Here is a 20,661-nt window from a genome sequence, read left to right on the forward strand (position 1 = left end):
GCCTTTTTGTAAAGGTGTCCACAGGATACATCATTTGCTAAGGCTCTCTGGAAAACCTTCCCTGTTAAGTATCCATCAGTAGGAATGTCTGAGGATTGTCTTTACCTTAATGTGTACCAGGTAGTACACATGCACAAATGCACATGTGTTATATGATTATGGTAGCACCGATTCAGCCTTACCTGCATCTAAATAAATGTGAAACAGCACTTAGCCGACAAAGTGTGAAGGATGAATAAAACATGATGAAAATTGACAAGTTTTCAACTGAGTGATGTGGATTTGTGTTGTCAAGGTGATGGTTTGGATCCATGCGGGAGGCCTGGCCTCAGGAGGAGCCTTCCAGTATGACGGCTCGCCTCTGGCAGCTTATCAGCACATAGTTGTGGTTGTCATTCAGTATCGTCTCAGTATTCAGGGACTCCTAAGTTATCACACTGAAATACTGAAATATATAAACTGTCACCTCCTAAAACCTTTTTTCTAGATGATTTTTTCATAATTTAAGGAAGCTGGAGTGTTGAGTGAGGGCAGAATGTGTAGCAGACGATACATTTTGTGGTTGTAATTCCTGTTGGTGGCCAGTAGAGGCCACTACAGGTCTTAGATTCCTCTGATACTAGTGTGACGTTACCACTGCTCAACCAGATGTTTGCTGATTTGATAAGCACCGGAGATGAACATTCACCAGGCAACTGGGGTTTCCTGGATCAGATAGCCAGTCTTCAATGGGTTCATGACAACATAGCTGCTTTTAATGGAGATCCAAACTCAGTCACCATTTTTGGACAATCTGTTGGTGGCATCAGTGTCTCTATGTTGGTGAGTATGAAGGTAATCATGCAGGTTACAAATACCTAAGCAGATATGGAAAATAGACTTTTTACTGTACACATGTTCCTGGGCAGGTTATGTCACCTTTGGCTGAGGGTTTGTTCCACAGTGCTGTTGCCATGAGTGGAGTGGCGCCACTGGAAACCCACAACACCAGCAACCCGCTGGCTATGGCCCAGGTATCAACATATGGTAACTAAATAATCACAACCTGTTTAGTTTTTTTTTTTTTTTTTTTTACTGCTGCTACTGCTTTATTGTTCAGCTTCCTTTTTGCAGATGATAGCCAATTCCACTGACTGTGAGAGCAACAACAATGAGAAACTTGTTCAGTGTATCAAAGGCAAGTCTGAGGAGGAAATACTGAGTGTTATTAAAAAGGCAAGTAGTTACAGTGAATCTCAGGTATTTTGTATGGTATTACCTTTGCTTATTTACATTTATATTTGTATATCCTTCCTGAATTTGTTGTGTTTGTCCTTTATTTATGTGCTCATCTGTGTTCTTAGTTAGGTGTCTCCTGATAGAGATTTTTAATCTCATTGAAGTACCTGGTTAAAGCTGCATAAGACAAAATGTAATGTGTAAATACACACAGTCTTAAAAGTATGAATGAGATCTTAGAGTAAGAATTCCATTTCCCAATTTTCTCATATAAATTTCTAGTGTTGATTGTCAAACATGAGCATGTTGACTGCAGTTTATTGATACACGACACAATGTCACATGATTTCTGACCCTCAAATTTTGTAATAGTCTTGTAGAGCTTCTTGTAAACGTTCACTAAGATACAGTCTCAACATGTAGGAGGCCTTATGAGAATTATTTGGAAGCACATTAATTTAAGTCCCCCTTTTTAAAGCATTTATAAGCAGTATATAAACATTAAATAAATGGTTTAAAATACACTGTAATGTAGTTATAAGCACATATGTGTTTATTAATATACAGCATTTTTCATTTCATAATTATAACATCCTATGAAGATATATTTTACATTATTACAGCTGTGTTACTATATTGTCATACAATTTCTGTTTATATACCAGCACTGACTGGTGATGAGTGCCCATAGGAGGAGTTAAAAAATAAAGTACATGAATAAACACTCATATCTGCTAACAACTACATTATAGTGAGTTATAAACCATTTATAAAATGTCTATATGACGCTTATAAATGCTGAACAGGGGGATTTAATTGTAATTCAGTATCGATGATGTGTTCCTGAAAGCCCCCTTTGAAGATGTTTTGAAGAACAAAGAATTCCAGAAAGTTCCTGATAATAGGAGTGACCAATCATGACCAACCATGAGTTTGGATGGATGCTCCCCCGGTGAATTCTCAAGGTTTTTACATTTTACTGTAGCACTAACTTTCACAGACTGATGGTGCCATTAACTTTTACATTTATATGAACATGCATTATGTGTATCAATATAGGCTTTTTTGTGCCTGAACATTCTGATTATTAGTTGACATACTGTATCTACTTGTGAAAAGCTTCTAGGGCCTGCTGGATGGGATCAAGGTATGAAGAGGGAGGATGTAACATCAGTGATGAACATGTTCTTTCCCTCTCGTGTGAGTGGCAACCCTACAAATTTGTCTTTATTAATTGTGCAAGAGAAACAACACATATGCCATTCAGTAGTTTATTTTCATGATAAATACACAACAAAAAACAGAAAAAGACAAGAAGAAAATGCTATATAAATAAATACTTTGAATAAAGTTTCTTTTCTCCCACAACCGTCCCTCTCTGACAGTCCTCAGGTGCGAATGAACTAATACTGAATGAATACTTGCAACAAAACGCCTCTCTGGAGGACACACGGGATACTTTTACAGAGATACTGGGCAACATGGTTCTTGTTCTTCCTATCTTAAAAGTGGCTGCATACCACCAAGGTGAAAAACACTGCATGACGAAGCAAAAAAAAGTAGTTGTATGTTGTAGTCACTTCACAACTTGCATTTGTTGTGCTTCTCACAGATGCAGGTGTGCCTTAATGAGTTTCAGCATGCACCTCTGATGCACAGCGGGACGAGACCCGGCTTTGTCAAAGCAGACCACTACGATGATGTTTTGTTTTTCCTCGGGGCTTCCTTTTGTACTGGGCATACTTTGGTTACAGATAGAAAAACCTCTCATTCATTTTGTACCTTTGATGAACATTATCCAGTGTTTGGGTCACGCAATACTTGATATCTCCTTAAGGACCTGTGTCACAAGAAGAAGAAGAGCTGAGCAAGCGCGCCATGGCTTACATAGCAAATTTTGTACGCACTAGGTAGAGTATTTTATATCACTCTTTGCTACTTTTCTCCCCTTAGGAAGTATATATACTAAAGGTTTTGTTTCTCACACATAGTTCTCCAAATGGGCCTGGACTAGTGGCGCGGCCGCAACGAAAACTACCTGAAGATGAACCTGCAGCAGACAGTAGGGCAAAGGCTGAAACACAACAGAGCTCACTTCCTTGATGTTGTCCTTCCTGAGAAACTAGCAAAGTCTCACCCTGCTAATGATGAACTCTGATCTGGCCATTATACTCCAGGACAGACTTCCATAAAGTGCAGCAAAACATTGTTAAACAAAGACTGAGGAGGAGTAGTTCATCGTTTTTCATCAAGGGTGTATCTTCTCTGAGGCCGGATGTGGTGTTGGTCAGTCGTATGTCTGCAGGTACATTCAAGTGCAGGTTGCGGCGGCCGGGTCGAAGTCCCCTGGAGAAACAGAGACACTTGATGAAATCTTTGTACCTGAAACACTCAAATGCTTCCAGGACTATGCAGTTTGATTCTTCATGTAAGAATATAAGGATGTAAACTCCAAATACCTGTGATTTTAGGACGTGCAGCTCATTGTGAGCTTTTTTCAACCTCTTCTCCAGTTCCAGACACTTCCCCTTGAGGTTCTCTCTGTCCCTCCTCTCCTTCATAAAGTCCTCCTTATAGATCTGAGCCTGAAAGTGGACCCCAAAGAAACATTACATGAGGATGCTAATTGGAGAGTTGATTAACACCTACATATTCTTCAGGTCAAATGTGATGAATTTTTACATTTGAGAGCAGTTAAAAAGCCCTCAAACACCATTCTCTTGGCTTGAAATGTAATGACTTTTCCCAAAGTGACCAAGAATATGCAAAAATGGAAATATTTAAACTTTTTTTCTGCAGCTGATACACATTCTGAGTGTTCTGGGTTAAATAGAGCCATATTTATTAGAAAATTGAAAAATCAACATTCAAAAATCTTCATGCTTCACATATAGTAACATTCATTGACATTATCATCAATCGTTATCTGATTCTTCCGTTTTAGGTAACACAGGACCATAATATAGTGTGATTGTGAATGTTTTTTCTCCTTAAACAAATAGGATAAAACACCTATTTATTAATGATTGGTGAGGTGTTAATGAATGAAAAACAGATTTATGGTTCAGGAGTTTGGTATAGAGACTAATTATGAGATGATTCTGTAAAAGGTCAGAATATGAACAGTATTTAAGGGTTAAAAAAAACAGATATATGACGATGAACAAAGCTCACCTGATGCTTCCAGATATCCTGTAGTGTTTCACTGCTCGCATCAAGACGCTGAGTGGTGTGAAGCGTCTCCTCTAGAGCCTGTACAAACATATTGAAGCAGCCATGAACATCAAGTCAAAATGCCTTGACTATAATATATAGAAGTATTCAGGGAGTATGTTTTTGTTTCTTCTGCCATATTTCATTACTCACTTTGTTTAGTCGTCTGATCTCTTCCTGCTGATGCTGCCCTCTTTGAGTCAGAGTGTTGTTCCGTGCTCGCAGCTCCTCTACTTCCCTCTCTGCTTTGAGTACCTCAGAGCTGACATCACCGTTTCCAGCCTATGAGAATTTTCCCATGAGGATCATATGATTATACACAGTTTTTTTTTTACAGATTTAACTCATTAAAATGCTTTAAAATGTATTCAGGATTCATAAATCTGGATTTTGCATTTACCTGTGTGTTCTCCTCATCTTTCACTGTCTTGATTTTAACTTTTTTATGTAATGTGATGGGCCTCTCTCCTTTTTCCTCTTCTTTAAAGTGAAAGTTGTCATGTTGCAGTATTGCTTTTAAATCCCGCACCTGTCAGACAAAGAAATTGACATTTTACACAGTGAACTGAAAATGTATCATCTAACATTTATCATGCATTTACTCGAGACATTATCCTAATCAAATAAATTGATAAAATGCTCATTAAAACATTGAATAGCACTGTGTATTTGCCTCTTTCTTACCTTCTCTTGGTAGTACTGTGCCATGATTCTGTACTCCTTTGCCCATTTCTCATTAATAGAAAGAAGCTGAGTAAAACAGAAAGAGCATTAATCATTTGTATGTGTGTTTTAGGATGAAAATGAATCTCAGTTCTGAAATGTACTCACCTCTTGCCTTTGCTTCTCCATGATAAGTATCTGTGCTTTCATGTTGGTATCACTGTTGGTAGCAGACACTTCTGACTGAAGCAAATAAAAAAAAAAGAAAAAAAGGGGAACTATTCAAATGTGGCATATATCCATCAGCAGTGGCTATGACTGTGTGGGCAATTATGTAATATGAATGTATCTGTTAACTTCCTTTTACACATTTTTGGAAGTTTTGCTTTGTTTCCAGTAACACAAAGAACAAGGTCACTTCCTTGCAGTCGGGGAATCTGACAGTGATAGCGTGAGAATGAATCTATTATTCTCTCAGACGTATCTTCCAATATTACATCTGTTAACATTACCTGTGTGTCTCCCGGCAGACTCTCAGGGCGATAAACTGCGGCTGCTTCAAGCTTTGCTCTACTGGAACCGTTTGGCACACAAACCTCATACCTGAAAACAAATTATTTTCATGAGCTTGTGTATTTTCCCAAAATTATGAAAACTTATTCCAATCCCTAGTTGATTGTTTCATTTAAAGGGGATGTGTCAAGCACATTTCCAGGTCTATATTTTTGTTCTGGTGCTCTACTGGAATATCTTTGCATGATTTACAGTTAAAAAACCTCCTTATTTATCTTATACTGGCTCTTTATGCAGACCCTCAGTTCAGCCTCTGTAAACCCTGCTTACGATGAGCCCACTCTGTTCTGATTGTCTCTGGAGGCTACATATATGAAAAATAGTAGTCGCATTTTGCCTCTTTTTCTCATTCTTTACTAGAAATATTAACTTCTAAAATACATCCGTACATGTGTGAGCCTGAATCCGATGTGAAATATACCAGTGCACAAGTAAACAACCTGTGGAGCAATTTTGTCCCATTTAAAATATTATTTAGTATAATTTTGCCTTTCATTAGTATACTATTAGACAAACTAAATTGTAATTTTGGTGTCTCTGGTTTTGCCCTCTCTTGGCTATAATTATATTACATCTAAATTCTCTGATGTTAAATATGGAGTACCTCAGGGCTCATTTCTTGGTCCTCTGCTTTTCTCTCTTTATATTTCACCTCTTTCCCAAATTATACATTGTCATGCTCTCCATTCTCAAAATTCAGGGCTCCTGCGTCTACCCAAAGTTAAAAAGAAGTCAGCAGACGGCAGGGCCTTTTCCTATCGGGCCCCGTTCTAATGGAATAACCTCCCTGCTGATGTCAGACAATCCAAGTCTGTTGAGTCCTTTAAATCTAAACTTAAACCCCATCTTTTTGCTTTAACCTACAATTAGTTGCCTTTAATTGAGTACTTCATGACCTTGTACTACTGGGTCAGTCTCAATGAATTTACTAAGCGCACTCCTGCTGACAAGATTATTGATTATTGCAACTGCAGCTGTGTCTTCTCTACGTCTGCCCTCTCTCTTTTCTCCCTCTCCCTCCCTATTTTCTCCTCCTGTCCTCTTTTGTCTCTCAAGCATCTCTTGCTGGACCGGCACACATCCTGGAACCGCTCTGCTTCACTGGTTGTCCGTGCCATTTCCTGAGGTTTTGGATCTGGTTCCCCATCCTGCAGGAGTTCAGCCTCTCCTCATGTCACTCTCTCTCTCTCTGAATGATGTCTTTATCCTTCTCTTTCTCCTGTGTGAATAATGTCTTTTCTTGTCTCTTCTCCCATGTATGTGAATAATGTGATGTGAGTGTCCCCTGTGTGCGCCTGGAAGCTGCTTGGCATCCTCTTCATTGCATTCTTCATATATATTATAAATCAATTATAATTTTGTTATCCTGTTCAATGCTGTATTCTGTAATTTGTGTCCTATTCTGTACACACATCTATTGCATGTCTGTCCGTCCTGGGGGAGGGATCCCCCTTCTGTTGCTCTTCATGAGGTGTTTTTCCCCATTTAAGGGTATTTTAGGTAGTTTTTCCTTATTTGAACTGAAGGTCTAAGGACAGACGATGTTGTATTGCTGTACAGACTGTAAAACCCCCTGAGGCAAATTTATGAACTGTGATACTGGGCTATGCAAATAAAATTGACTTGAAATGACTAGTAGCACCAAGCCAGTAAATTGTAAGAAAAACTTATGATTGCAACAATACTTTCAGATGAAAAACTGAGTGAACAGATGTAAACAGAGTGTTAATGGGCCTCACGTGTGCACATTCGGCAGCGATGGATACAATCTGTGGACGTGTTTCTGGTCATTCTGTGTTCCCTCTGTTGGAGCAGCTTTGCTTGCCTGTGATCGCTCCATAGGTGGTCTGTTTTCATGTAAGGACTGTCAATACACAGAGGAAGAATCATCAGTGAAATAGCTACGAGAAAATTCATCAGCAACAATTTTCAACAACAATAAGCAACAATCTTACAATGTATTTACATTGTGTAAGTACATTGAGAGCCACTAGAAAAGCTGATTCTGATTCTGTTTGATGGTTAATTATTTTTAATTTATCAAGCAAAGATACAAACAAATGTGCTAGTACCAGCCTTTTAAATGTGCGGATTAGCTGCTTTTCTCTGTTTCATTTTGTTGTAAATTTAGTGAACTTTGGATGTTGCATTATTGGTTGGAAAATGTCACGATCAGCTCTGAGAACTTGTAACTGTCAGATTAAACAAGTAATCAATCCAAAAAGATATATGGATTCATTAAAGGGGACCTATTATGCTCATTTCCAGCTCTATATGTTTATTCTGGGACTCCACTAGAGTAGCTTTGCATGATTGACAGTTTAACAAAACCTCCTTATTTTTCTTATACTGGCCCTTTTATGCAGCCCCTCAGTTTAGCCTCTGTCTCTAATAGCTACTGTCTCTTAAAGGCCCCCCTCCCAGTGAGCCCACACTGTTGTAATTGGCTTTCCGGAAGCCTGTCAAGGGGCAGCTGTATCAGAGTCGTGTTAAGTTACCACCGATGAAAACCCGACATTCCCTGCTTTACTGCTTCATATGAAAAGCTTTTAAATTACTAAATAACAAGACTTTTATTGCAAAGAATTTACAGGAAATGAAACGTGTTCCTCAACAAATTAGCAGAGATTCATTAGTGTTGCTAAAAACTGGTTGTCACAAGAAGATATGGACATATTTGGAGCTACTTGTTCCACGGATCAATTAAAAAATAATGCAGGGAGGAATAGTGCAAGCAGAAAAAGTCACAGTGATGATGGTGTTTTATGAAGAGCTGCAGATGACCAGCACACCTCCAACAGGTAAACTATTTATTTTATTTTGCTGTGCTGTGTAATGGAAAAACATTCACAGCTCAAATTGAGTCATGACTCGGCATGACTACCCCAAAAAACAAGTGAAAAATGCCGTAATGTTAGCGGAGCAGAGCAGTGAACAAATGACCATATGAAGAAATCTGTCACGTGCCGACATCAGCTCAGGCTGAAAGTAGAAAAAACAGTTCGAAACCGAGTGCTCAGAGCAGTCTGTGCTTTTTGCTCACAGGGATTACTTCTACATACGTTTATCTAATTATTTGACTCTTTGGCCACGTTTAATATGAACATCTGACATTGTAACATTACATATATGACTGAAAATAAGGAAAAGCATAATAGGTCCCCTTTAAAAATGAAAATCGTTTACAGCTTTAATATCATGAGATCCTCTATATTTTGGCGCTACTGTGCTGATGCACAGACCTCAGCATGCTGAAGATAGCACAACGTGACAGCTGACTCAAACCCTCGGGAGGAGGATGTAAATTATTTCATCTCCAAACAGTCACGTGATTACCCAAACTCAGGCTGCACATTGAGCTCTCAGATACCTTCATACAAACATGGGGCCTTACTTACTGTGTTATATTATATTATATTATATTATAGATATATATCTAATTCAACAGTAAACATGCTCTGTTGGGAATCCAGATGTGGCATACAGTGTTATATATCAGCCTATTTACATAGAAAACAAGCTCTTTGGATTATTTAATTAGAGGTATACACTTTCCCAAATATGACTTAATAATAATAACTTCTTAATAACTAGCACTTGATTACTTAATAATTAAAACAAATACGCAATCTAGAAATAACAAATAACAAGGCAAAATGTGCACAGGAATAAAAAGATAAAAATAAAATAAATAAATAAAACTCACCGTATTATTATTCTCTAGGCTCCTCGACACGTGCTGATCCCACAACAGCTGAGATTTGAGCTGCGACTCGCCTGATAGTTATACTGACGATCCTGTGTGACGTGGTAAAACCAGCATTGTCCAATCACCTGCCGGGATTCCCTCGTGGGGGCCGGGGGAGTCTCAGGGCTGAACCGCTGACGGACTTTATCGAAGGAAAGGAAAGTACAACCAGATGATCAGCAGCGCGAGCGGTAATAAAGGACGGATTATGGTACAGATTGATGACTAAGAGAAAAACCTGACCCCACACTGCAAAATATGACGCTATAGTCTTACCGGTGTTTAGGAAGTGGTATCCAAAATATCGTATTTAGAATTCTAGTATTTGCATTTTATTTGAATCTTAAAATTAATTAAAAGTTTCCTAATAAAATAATTTATAGTCTCTTTTTTAAATAAAAGTTAGAGTTGTTAAAATCATAATTTTTTACAGTGGGTTTTCTGCAGTTTCACGATGTGTGCGAACCTATAACTTCCTGGGTGGGTTAAACTGCAGGCAGTTTGATACCGGAAAGTCACTAATATCGAGAGGAAACTGCCCAGCTAAACAAAATCTCAAGTATTAGGCTGCGGTTTATGGGAAAATCACACATCACGTAGGGTTATCTTGCACAATCTTGTTCGTCTGTTCTCAAAGGTGTTGACTCAGAGCGGACTTGTTTCAGGGAAGAAGGCGAGGGGAAAGCACGCCACTGCTCCTCCTCCAGTGACCGGCAGTCAGAGCAGGGGACTCGACCTATAGCTGCTCATCTTACAAACACCTGTATCACTGCAGCCTATTTTACACATTTCATTTCCACACATAAATAGCTGTAAGACCACCATTTTCTTTCTTTAGAGAGTGGTTTCAATTGAAGATCATACAAGAAACTGTCTTCCCACAAACTAACCTAAAAGGAAAACACATGAATGTGATTCCCTTTTTTCCTTCCTTTCCCTAAATGTGATTAAAAAAAGACAAATTTTCCTACTTTTTATGGTGGTTTATGGATTTTTTTTGTTGAAGTGGGAGCTTCCACTTGTACTAATTTTAGCAGACTCTGGGGAGGGTTAGTAGGGTTGAGTGGTTATTCTGGGATATCCCACTTTGCCCCGAGAGCCACCAGCTTTTTTCTTAAAGTCAAAAATAAAAGAGACGGCCCTCCCCTAACAGGATATTTTCTATACGTCAGCAACCATAACATCTTTGTTCAGTCTTCAGTCGCAAGTTACCAATTGTGATGATGTTTCTAAGAAAATATGATAAGTGCAGGGTGACAGCATTGTTTCCAAATCACCTGACCTGCTGGTCTTAAGACTGTGGGAGGAAACTTAAACACCTGTGTGAAAAACATATGAAACATAGAAAGAAACCAAAACAGCTGGTGGTGTAAATGAGAAGAAGCCTTATGACTGAATATGTTTGCATCATTTACAAGATTATCCACCAGTCTCACTTAGTTTGTGGTGGTTTCCATTTGATCGTCCCACCCTAACCTCAGTGGTTGAAAACATATTCAGATCCTTTACTTCAGTAAAAGTACCGATACAGCAGCGTTAAAAAAAACATTGTAAGTAAAAGACTTGCATGAAAAGAATCCTACTTAAGTAAAAGTACATAATCAGCAGCAAAATGTAGATAAAGTATCGCAGTAAAAGTAGTGGTTTTGTCCCTCTGACTGATATCATATATGACACCATCAGTGTTAGAGCAGCATGTTACTGTTGTAGCTGCCGGAGGTGGAGCTAGTTTCAACTACTTTATATACAGTTAGCTAGTTTAGTCTTGTGGTTCCCAATCTAGGGGTCAGGCCCCTCCAAAGGTTCACCAGATAAATCTGAGGGGTCGTGAGATGATTAATGGGAGAGGAAAGAAGAAAAAACAAAGTTCTGATACATAAATCTGTTTTCAGTTTTTGGACTTTTTCTCTAATCTTTGATTTTTGGTGAAATATTGAATAATCATTTGAACATTTATTGAAATGAAAGCATGTGAGAAGTTTAGAGGGAAAAATCACTATTTGGTTGAGCTGTTAACAACTCATAGACATCTGAAATGTGACCCGGACTACACACTGCTTTTTATAAAAGCCAGAAAGTTTGGAATCCACTGGTTTCATCTTTAACAATGTGTTGTATTTTAAAAGCTTGTTATATTATCCATTGTGTTAAATCTTCATCTGTAAAGTAACTAAAGCTGTCAAATAAATGTAGTGGAGTAGAAAGTACAATATTTCCCTCTCAAATGTAGTTAAGTGCAAGTATAAAGTAGCATCAAATGGAAATACTCCATTAAAGCAGCTCAAAATTGTACAGTAGTAGTACAGTAGTTTAGTAAATGTACTTAGTTACTTTCCACCACTGCTCAGCTTCATCCAGGCTTTGCCAAATGTGAAATTTCTGGCTCCAGTAACTTCCTGGATGATATCACAGATGCTTCATCAACACTTTCACTCGAGAGAGCACCTAAAAATGCTGAAACAGCCAGACTCTTTGCACTTGAAGCAAACAAAGTGACCACACGGCCTGAAAACAGTCCTAATGAGCAAACTATTGACCAAAATCAGTGAATTATTAAGTATGTTAACATTAACATACTTAAAATACTCAAAATGGGGTCATGAAAAGTGCAATGGATAAGCTAGATAATGAGTCATTGTGATGGTTAAATGGCAGAATTCACCTCAACTTCAAGCTTGGAAATCTCAAAAAATGTCTTTATAGGTTTGATCGTAATCAGATCGATGACCGTTTTACAACAGTTACTGATCATCCCTCGAGTTTTCAAGCTTATCTCTTTGTTATTTACCTAAAAGTGTTTTTAAAAGATGACTGTCAGTAGTAATAGCGGAAGTGTTGGTGGTGGCGGCGGCAATGACTAAAATCGTGATGATGCTTACTGACATGACTTCTCACAGTACCCCATGTTGTGGTTTTACATAAGGGGCCTTCTTGATATGACACCTGTGCAGCGAGAACCCCGGAGGCCTCTTCCCAGCACCGAGTCGAGTCTGTTTACGGTACGAAGTGACACAGCAGCAAGTCTCTAGAAAGGAAAGAGAGTGTAACGTTGCGCTTGATGAGCCTCCTCCTTCCTGCCACAAACAATCGCTCCGTCCAAAAAGTCTCACACATGTAACTCCACTCCTTAAGTTTCTGTCTGTGTCACTACACACACACACACACACACACACACACCTTTGATTCACACACATAACAGATAAGACATTTTGTGGCTTACACCTACAAATACAAAACCATAGTCATATTTGAGTATTTTTTAGCACTTTCTATTCTGCTCAGCGGTTTAGTGGTTTTGCATATTTGCTTACGCCTTAGTGTAGCACTGTAGGTAGAAGGTTACAGTTTCACATGAAGCAAAAAAGAAACCAAAAAATGATGTGTTTGGCTTAAAAGAAATGGAGACACAAGGTAGAAGGGAAAAAAAAAAACACCTTTTTAATTCAAATGTATTGAAATTCAAAAACTATTCAGTTTCTCATGAGTAATACAATGAAATCTCCTGGTATTCATGGAAATTAATGCTGAAAATGTATTATTATCATTTGTGCATAATAAGATAGCAGCATCTTACTCTACAGTACAGCACATGACAATTTACCACAACTCTTTAAGACTTGGTAAAAAAAAAATCCCCCATCAGACTCACAACCTTTTCACTTAAAAACACTAAAAAGATGCATTGTGATAATGTAAATATATCCATGAAATCTGTGTAAAAAGATACATTTCACATTAAGTCAAACTGGTCCACATGTACAAAAAGACTCACATTATGATGGCACATTGTTGAAATTGAAATTAAGACTTTTTTTTTATTGTTTGTTTGTTTGTTTTTATGGCTGGTTATTGTTGTCTGATGGTATAATCTGACACATCTTCACCAGCAGGCTCCACAGGGTTTCTCTGGATGGGAGCTACACTCCTGGATCTGAGATCTGCACGAGAGGTGTGTTACAGAGCAGTTAATCTACTGTGTGAAGAGAAAAAACATACATGTGATCAGCTCTCTCTCTCTCACACACACACACGCTGTACTTACATCGCTACTTCCTTGCAATTGTATTTAATTCCTGTGTCCAGCTCTTTCTGCAAGTCATTTAAAGATGGATTTGTACAGTTTGTCCTAAAGAGGAAAAATGAATAAAGGATACAGAAAAGGACTTCATTATCAGCGATAATATTTTTAAATTAGTCTTTCTGTGTTTTACCCCCCCCCCCCCCCCCCCCCCCCAAAAAAAACCAAAAAACGTACACATCATTATCTTGTGTGACCAGAACGATATTCAGGCTCTTCACTCTGGTGGAGTTGAATCTCTTCACCTCGATGCTGCCAAAAATACTGACAGTAAAAATAAAAGAGCACAGTTTAGAGGGATATCAAGTCAACAGGGGATTAAATGTTCACTGTATCACATTCTTTAAGTTCGCAAGTCATGTCATAACCTATCATTTTAAAATCTCCTTTACTTTGAAAGCTGGATTCATAAATTCAGTATATTTACAGTATAATGTAATAATATACAATGTAATTTATTTATCTAATACACAGGAAGTGATACAAAAGAACTTACAGATGTTTCTTGTACCTAATTCTCAACAATATGACTATTTATTTTACTGAAAAGGTCGAATTATTGGACATAAAATCACTGTAAAACATATCAAAACCACAGACACCAATCACAACTCTAAGTATTCCTTAACTAATTCTACGTTCAGTTCATTTCAGTTTACCCTTGTTTGTATTCAGCAGTGCACAACACTCTCTTCCAAATTGCTCATGAAGTGCCAATTAAAGGAGGTAATCTTTGTTCTCATGCTGAGGAATGCCTCAATGATTTCTTTTTCTCCTCGTGTTATTTTAAAGGGAAATTAGGAAAATAATCCTCACACTTCAAGATTATTTAGAGCAGAAACATGGTGATTTAAGGGGGATTTGATGCTAGATTGTTGCTCTCTACCAAAAACCACTGATACCACACTGTGTGTAACCTATAAAAATGGTTTTTATAAGAATACAAATACAAGCTGGTGAATAGGTGAGACTGCAAATAAAATTTTGGATGAATGAGCATCTGAAAGTGAGAATTAAAACAGTTGTGAGGACACCTGGGTTTGACATGTTAACAGCAGTTACTTAAAACATGTAAACCTACAATGTACTTATTTTCAAGTTCTTAATCTTAGCTGTACAGCAAAAAATAGCACAATTCAATACACTTTGCAGTTTTGGTGCAAGTGTCTCGTTCCTGCAGAGACCAGATAAATGTCACAAGACTGTAAAATTTGCAGAAATGATGTCTGTTAGGTGGCAGGGATAGCAATAGAACAGCTTTACTGTTTGATTCACAGCAACAGTGAGAAACTGACAGCAATCTCATCCATCAGGCTTAGAAGAACTAGCCATGCTTAAAGTCTGCTAACCAAAGAGGAATAGGATAAGCATTGCAGTAAGTAGGAAGTAAGGAATGGCTTATTCTTTTATTCAACAGGTAAGACACCTGTTTCATGTTGTGCAGAGAGAGATCATAGAATTTTCTCTGCTGGCAATGTGAATATTTACAATAACCTACCTAGTAGTTAGTCTACAGACATTGTCGTTCCATGGCTTGGTCTAGAGTGTTGTGCTTTTATAGTATTAGGATCTGACTGAATTGCTACTTCTGTGCCAGACTTGAATATTGCTTTAACCACATCTTTAGTGCCATAGTCACAGTCGCCAAAATGAAAGAAAATGGACGTTTATTTTTCCTACTACCATCACTAGAGTCATTAAACTGTCAGTATGAGAAGTGCAGAGCTACTGACCTCGCAGGACTGAAAGGTGTTGGGATGGATCCATTTAGCATCGCTGTGACATCACCACAGGCAGCATCTGCAAACTACAGACATGAAAGATAATGTCAACTGTTGAGAGCAGATCCACAACAGCTTGCTAAAAAAATAGAAAGATTTTGATGGCATTTTAAAGATTGTCAGACAGTTTTTTTCTCCTACGATGTAGATCATTTGTAATACAAACAGTGCATCTGTACCCATAAAATGTAATGAATTGGATATATCTATTCAGTTTTCCAGTTGTCTGCTTCTTAAAAGTAGAGAAATAATCTGTTTTTACACAGGAGGCAGTTGTTACAAAACCCATTAGAAGCATCCTTAACAACGGAACAAGCACACATTGAATAATGCAAAACAATAAATATGAATGTTACACTAAAATATGGGGTGTATCTGGATTCCCTTTATGGAAAAAATACTTTATTTTATGAAGGGCATAATGTATGTTTTTCTCAGGAGGTGTGACCTTCAATAAAATGTTGATAAAATGGTCACATTTACCAAAATACATAGTTTATTGTCAAAATTTAGTGATCACTTTTTCAATGCAGGTATAGGAAATAATTTAACTTAGAGTAGACGAAGAATTCCAGCAGTAAAGCAGGATAATAAATAGGATTAAATAAACAGGTGGTGCATAAAAAAATACTGCCAACATAAAAGTCACTCACACTGATGGTAGTTTGTAAAACAACCAGGTTGATTTACAGACTTTCCACACAATGAAATATTGCAGAAAGAGAACAATGAGTAGGTGCACAGGAACACATTGCAAGTATGATACACCTTTAAGCCTTTCCACTGTCTTCACTGACTAGTTGAGTAGTTGACAAGTGGAACCACTGGTAAGGCAGCAGTTAACTAGTGCTGGACAAAGGCCAGCAGCAACTGACTTGCAAGAGTAACTTATCAACAGCTCAAAATCTTGTTTTTGCTGACCTCTAGTGGTTGAATTTGTCATTTTTCTGCAGGAATGTAGAAACCTACAACCTGACATCACTGTCAGGTGTAGTTACAGGTGCATCAGACTCAAACCTATTGAACCAATGTTTTTCAGTTTGAAGTTACATCAGTTTATATTTTTATAGATATGCTGTGTCTATTGAAGCACTGAATGTCATGTTTGACTATTTTTTCTTTCATTAAAATGTATTATTATTATTATTATTATTATTATTATTATTATTATTATTATTATTATTACGAATCTGTGAGCTGCTGCACATCTTGCACTCTGCACAAAAAAACACACTTCTGCACTTTTTGTCTTCTTGCGCAATTGAGGCAACACCTTTGATCATTTAAACTTTCTAAAGTGATGTAAGGTCAGATTTGCCCCATCAGTTTATTCCCCACCATGTAGCAGCTGTACTTCCCTAAAGCAGCAGCTAATGTGAAACTGTGAGGGCTCCTCTGAATGAGTGGGCCGCTGCTGCTCAGGAGACAACTATGCAGTGTGGCTCCATGGAGACCGACACAAAGCCTCATTGATAAAAGAACCAGCCAGGGTGACCTTTGTCTTGCTCCGCTCCATCATAATCATTTATGTTCAGGAGAGATTTGCTTCACCTTATGTTCGATATGTTGAATATATTATATAGAGATATTATATCGACACATTGCATGAACCCAAAACTGTTGTATTTGTGAGCAAAACTAGTGAATTCCTGTTGAGAGCTTACTCCAGCTGAGGCTCTGTTCCAAAATGAGCGAACAGGGTTGTTTTCACAGTCTGTCCATCTTGGGCAGCCAGTAGTGAATGTTTCTAGAACAACACACACACAAACAGAATAATAAATAATGGAAATAAGCATCCCCACAAAGATAAGCCAACTATTATGTGTACCCTTGTGTACATGTTAACATGACATAACCTGAACATCTCTGCTGCTTTAGGGGTTAAATGGGTTATAACCTATATTTTTATATTGATACTGTATGTAAGTGAAAACAATGTGACAATGTAAGAGGCGTGGCTCGTAGTGATCAACCTACAGAGAATTATCATCCAAATCTGCAGCTCCTCTCGACTTTGCAGAGCTTTACAGTGAGTTTCGGCTCATGGTTTAGCTCATAGTGTCGTTTTCAGCCACAGCAGGCAGCTGTTTTCAGAGAAAAAGCTTTAAAAACCCGCTTTACATTACCTGCTCAGCACCAAACGACAGATAGACAGACTTAGTGACTAGCTGGTGACCACAGTCGAGCATTTATAGCAGTTAAACAGCCAGATATTTCCCTTGTAAATATGAAGCCACAGCCAGCAGCTGTTTAGCTTAGCTTTGCATATAGACTGAATACAAGTATAAACAGCTGACCTGGATCCGGCAATAAAAGGGCAATTAAATATTATGTTAATCTTATGTTATGTATCTCATTTGTTTACTTTGTAAAAAAAAAAAAAAACATGTTGAGACTATTTCTTGGGGGTGCAGTAATATCCTGGAGTCTTGTTGTCATTGGGAGGTTGCCAAGTAACCTGTTTCCCCTGTTTTCAGTCTTTATGCTAAGCTAAGCTAACTGGCTACTTCTGGTAGCTTCCCTACTGAATATACAGACATTAAAGTGCCATTGATCTTCTCATCGAACTCTCAGCAAGAAACCAAATAATTACATTTCCCAAAATGTCCAACTATTCCTTTCAAAAGGCCATCAGCTTCTGGATGAGTGCCGTCACAGAACCTGGCTAATACTTTTCAGTCTTACCACACAATTACTGTAAAGGTGAGGACACTCTTGATACCAACACAAGAAAATTGCATCATACCTTCCCCTGATATAGAAATCTTTATTTGGCTGTCTTAAAATGATAGAAAGCTAACTTTTCACAGCTAGTTGTTCAGGTTTTTGAGTTTCCTCTCTACAGGTTTAACTTCCTTCCTCATGTGGTAGGTTATTTAAGAAGTTTTTCCTTGTCTTCTCAGAGATCTTGGGCTTGGTTGAAAACTGTTGTAAGGCTGTAAAACCCACTGAGCCAATGTGATATTGGATAATAAAAAACTAAAAGTATCAACAATTATGACTGGAATGGTGTTTATTACCATGCTATCATGTTACAGACGCATGCAACACACACAAAGAGCATTTACGGTCTTTTGCATGATGTCAACTTGTACAACTTTACATATAGAGTTCAATAACTGCAACTACTCTTCATTTTTGTTCATTTTACTGATCTACCTCGCTACATTTTGCAAGTAAATAGACTAAACTCGGCCCAATTATGAGGTTGTCAATTGCACAGTATCTGAAGAGTCTTACCGCTGCTGCCCTCCTTTCCACACCAGGTCAGACCATCCAGCACAGATCCCAACAGAGTTTCCTCCAGAGTCCCAAAACAATCTCTCTTCTCAGTGAAATCGTGGACGACGTCCTTTGTTTTGCTCCAGAACATCATCTATCCCAAAGACAGTTGATATCACATCGTTAAACGTATCAATCTGAGTTACTAAAAGATTATGTCTGGATAATGAGCACCTGTCGCACAGACAGTCCTGTGATGAATGATGTTTACTCTGTTGCATGCAGGTTTGAAGGGGGCTGCATCAATGAGAGGGTTATATTCTTCCACTGGTACATTACAAGGGTCCCGTCCTACATAGGCCTGCTGAAATACTCCCCATATCTTTTGACAGTCGTATCTGAAAAATAAATGATAGTGGAGGTGGATCAGCCTCATTTTGATGCAAACTGCAGCAATTTTAGTACTTGTTTTTAGAATAGATGTGAACAATTCATGCCCAACATGCTCTACTTTACTTACTATTGACCTACAAATTTCCTCCCTCCGTTAAGTGTAAAGAAAGTACTACACAAAAGAATACAGTGTTATGGCTGAGAAGCATCCTACGCAGTATGTACAGTGCATATTATCAGTTAGAATGGCTTTATTACAATGCATACTGTTGAAAAACGTGCTTCAGATAATACAGAAACTGTATTATAATGACATGTATGTCCATTTGACACCTGCTGAGAGGAGGCTGGTCAGTTAAACACTGACTGGAGTACCATAATCTTAAACTAAACTCCAACTTTAACATCAGATTTATTATCTGGATATTTTTTTTATTGCTGACTGATTCCCTGAAGCTTTCTATATAGTAGCTCTTATTAGAATACTTTCTCAAAGACAAGTGAGTAATTGGTACCTGCCAAAATTGCTCCCACATTCACTCTAATAACTCTCATTCATCAAATCACAACTTCGACATCTATGTTTGTTCCACTGATGTTAACATACCATCCATCCATATTTCTATACCCGCTCATAGGCCTATTGGGTGAGAGGCCTGCACAGGTCGTCACACAGTCTATTACAGCAGTGGTTCTTAAAGTGGGGTCTGGGGACCCCTAGGGGTCCTTGAGAAGGTTCCAGGGGGACCCCAGCAAAAAGGGGAATCATTTATTTTCATTGTAATTCCATCCATAAGTAACACAGTGACAGAATGTGTGACTATTTGGGTCATGGTTTCATACACTTTCTGTAATAAAGCATCTAAAAGCAAAAATGTTATCAGATGGGGGTCCGTGGTCTGATTAGTGCCAAGGACCCCCTAAACTGATTTAGGGGGTCCTTGGCTTGATAAAGTTTGAGAGCCACTGTGTTACATACAAAACACTTGTATTCGTATGTTTTTGTTGTTCATGTTGTAACAGTGTTTATGGTGCTCTCTTTTCCAGGTCACACGTGAAAAAGAGATTTTAATCTCAATGAGACTTTTCACCTGTTTGAGTACAGGGTACGGTAAGACACCGGCAATGTGGAGTCATTAATCAATAACCGGAGGAGGAACACGTAAACAGACAGGCGCCAGCCGGCCGGCACAACCGGGCATAGTCAAGTATCATAGTATCCCTGCAGGTTATGTAAGAAAGTAAAGTTTAGACCTGGATAAGCTTTTAAATATGCACAGCACTTACCCGGAGAACTTTTCACACCTGGCAATAAATGTTCCCTGAAATGTGTCTGAAGTGTGAAGTGTTTTGCCACGCAGCGTCAGTCCCAACACTACGGCCAAGATAATAAACACAAGCAAGACAGCGACAACACAAAAAATAATGCAGCGTCTCCTCCGCTTCTTCTCCTTCCCTCGACGGCATTCACCCTCCATTTATTAGAAGTTATTAAAATATTACTAGTAATAATAAGAAAAACTTCGGGAAACTTTGGCTGTCGGACAGTTGTTTGTTCAGAGCGTTGCTCGCGCTGAGACGGACTGAACTATTTATGGAGGGGACAACAAGCGTGCGCGCGCGTGCACTGGCTCGTGGCTACGCTCCGCTCCAATCAGGAATCGAATTGCTGTCAGGAGAAAAATAACTAGTAAATCTAACTTTCAATTAAGTCACTTGAAATTAGCTGCAATAGTTTGGTACAAGCAGAGAGAAGGACCATATCCAGAATA

At 38.3% G+C, this 20,661-nt stretch overlaps 2 protein-coding genes and 1 pseudogene across 3 annotated transcripts; 1 reads left to right on the forward strand and 2 right to left on the reverse strand.

The window, feature by feature from the left end:
- The first annotated feature begins 298 nt into the window (after window positions 1-298).
- On the forward strand, window positions 299-3,045 carry LOC122973000 (annotated as a pseudogene).
- Window positions 3,046-3,052: 7 nt separating this feature from the next.
- On the reverse strand, window positions 3,053-9,643 carry LOC122972973 (TNFAIP3-interacting protein 3-like). 2 transcript variants are annotated; one of them, XM_044340417.1, is made up of 10 exons: window positions 9,374-9,643; window positions 7,407-7,531; window positions 5,607-5,697; window positions 5,263-5,337; window positions 5,116-5,181; window positions 4,832-4,960; window positions 4,585-4,713; window positions 4,393-4,470; window positions 3,678-3,803; window positions 3,370-3,564 (listed from the first exon to the last, which is right to left on the reverse strand). In XM_044340417.1, the coding sequence occupies exons 2-10, from the start codon at window positions 7,505-7,507 to the stop codon at window positions 3,454-3,456; spliced, it is 906 nt and encodes a 301-aa protein (XP_044196352.1). In that variant the 5' UTR covers window positions 7,508-7,531; window positions 9,374-9,643; the 3' UTR covers window positions 3,370-3,453. The 2 variants fall into 2 exon arrangements, with proteins under 2 accessions (XP_044196350.1, XP_044196352.1); XM_044340415.1 differs by having other exon boundaries at window positions 3,053-3,803.
- A 3,184-nt stretch (window positions 9,644-12,827) lies between these two features.
- On the reverse strand, window positions 12,828-20,516 carry LOC122972078 (ADP-ribosyl cyclase/cyclic ADP-ribose hydrolase 1-like). The gene is made up of 8 exons (XM_044338838.1): window positions 20,177-20,516; window positions 18,768-18,894; window positions 18,515-18,650; window positions 16,939-17,021; window positions 15,227-15,300; window positions 13,671-13,757; window positions 13,458-13,541; window positions 12,828-13,353 (listed from the first exon to the last, which is right to left on the reverse strand). Exons 1-8 carry the CDS (start codon window positions 20,365-20,367, stop codon window positions 13,296-13,298), a joined length of 840 nt encoding a protein of 279 aa, XP_044194773.1. The 5' UTR covers window positions 20,368-20,516; the 3' UTR covers window positions 12,828-13,295.
- Window positions 20,517-20,661: the final 145 nt, after the last annotated feature.

The sequence above is a fragment of the Thunnus albacares genome, chromosome 21 (genome assembly GCF_914725855.1).
Source record: "Thunnus albacares chromosome 21, fThuAlb1.1, whole genome shotgun sequence".
In the NCBI taxonomy this organism is placed as follows: domain Eukaryota; kingdom Metazoa; phylum Chordata; class Actinopteri; order Scombriformes; family Scombridae; genus Thunnus; species Thunnus albacares.

What these genes read in the sequence shown, in the direction of transcription:
- LOC122972973 (XM_044340415.1), bottom strand. Translation starts at nt 7,507, where the DNA reads ATGGAGCGATCACAGGCAAGCAAAGCTGCTCCAACAGAGGGAACACAG. An exon ending in GTCTGCCGGGAGACACACAG is followed by an intron (nt 5,338 to 5,606) that starts GTAATGTTAACA and finishes TATTTGCTTCAG; the next exon opens with TCAGAAGTGTCTGCTACCAA. An exon ending in AGGATATCTGGAAGCATCAG is followed by an intron (nt 3,804 to 4,392) that starts GTGAGCTTTGTT and finishes GTCCACTTTCAG; the next exon opens with GCTCAGATCTATAAGGAGGA.
- LOC122972078 (XM_044338838.1), bottom strand. Translation starts at nt 20,367, where the DNA reads ATGGAGGGTGAATGCCGTCGAGGGAAGGAGAAGAAGCGGAGGAGACGC. An exon ending in ACACCTTTCAGTCCTGCGAG is followed by an intron (nt 13,758 to 15,226) that starts GTCAGTAGCTCT and finishes TTTTACTGTCAG; the next exon opens with TATTTTTGGCAGCATCGAGG. An exon ending in GTCACACAAGATAATGATGT is followed by an intron (nt 13,542 to 13,670) that starts GTACGTTTTTTG and finishes TTTCCTCTTTAG; the next exon opens with GACAAACTGTACAAATCCAT.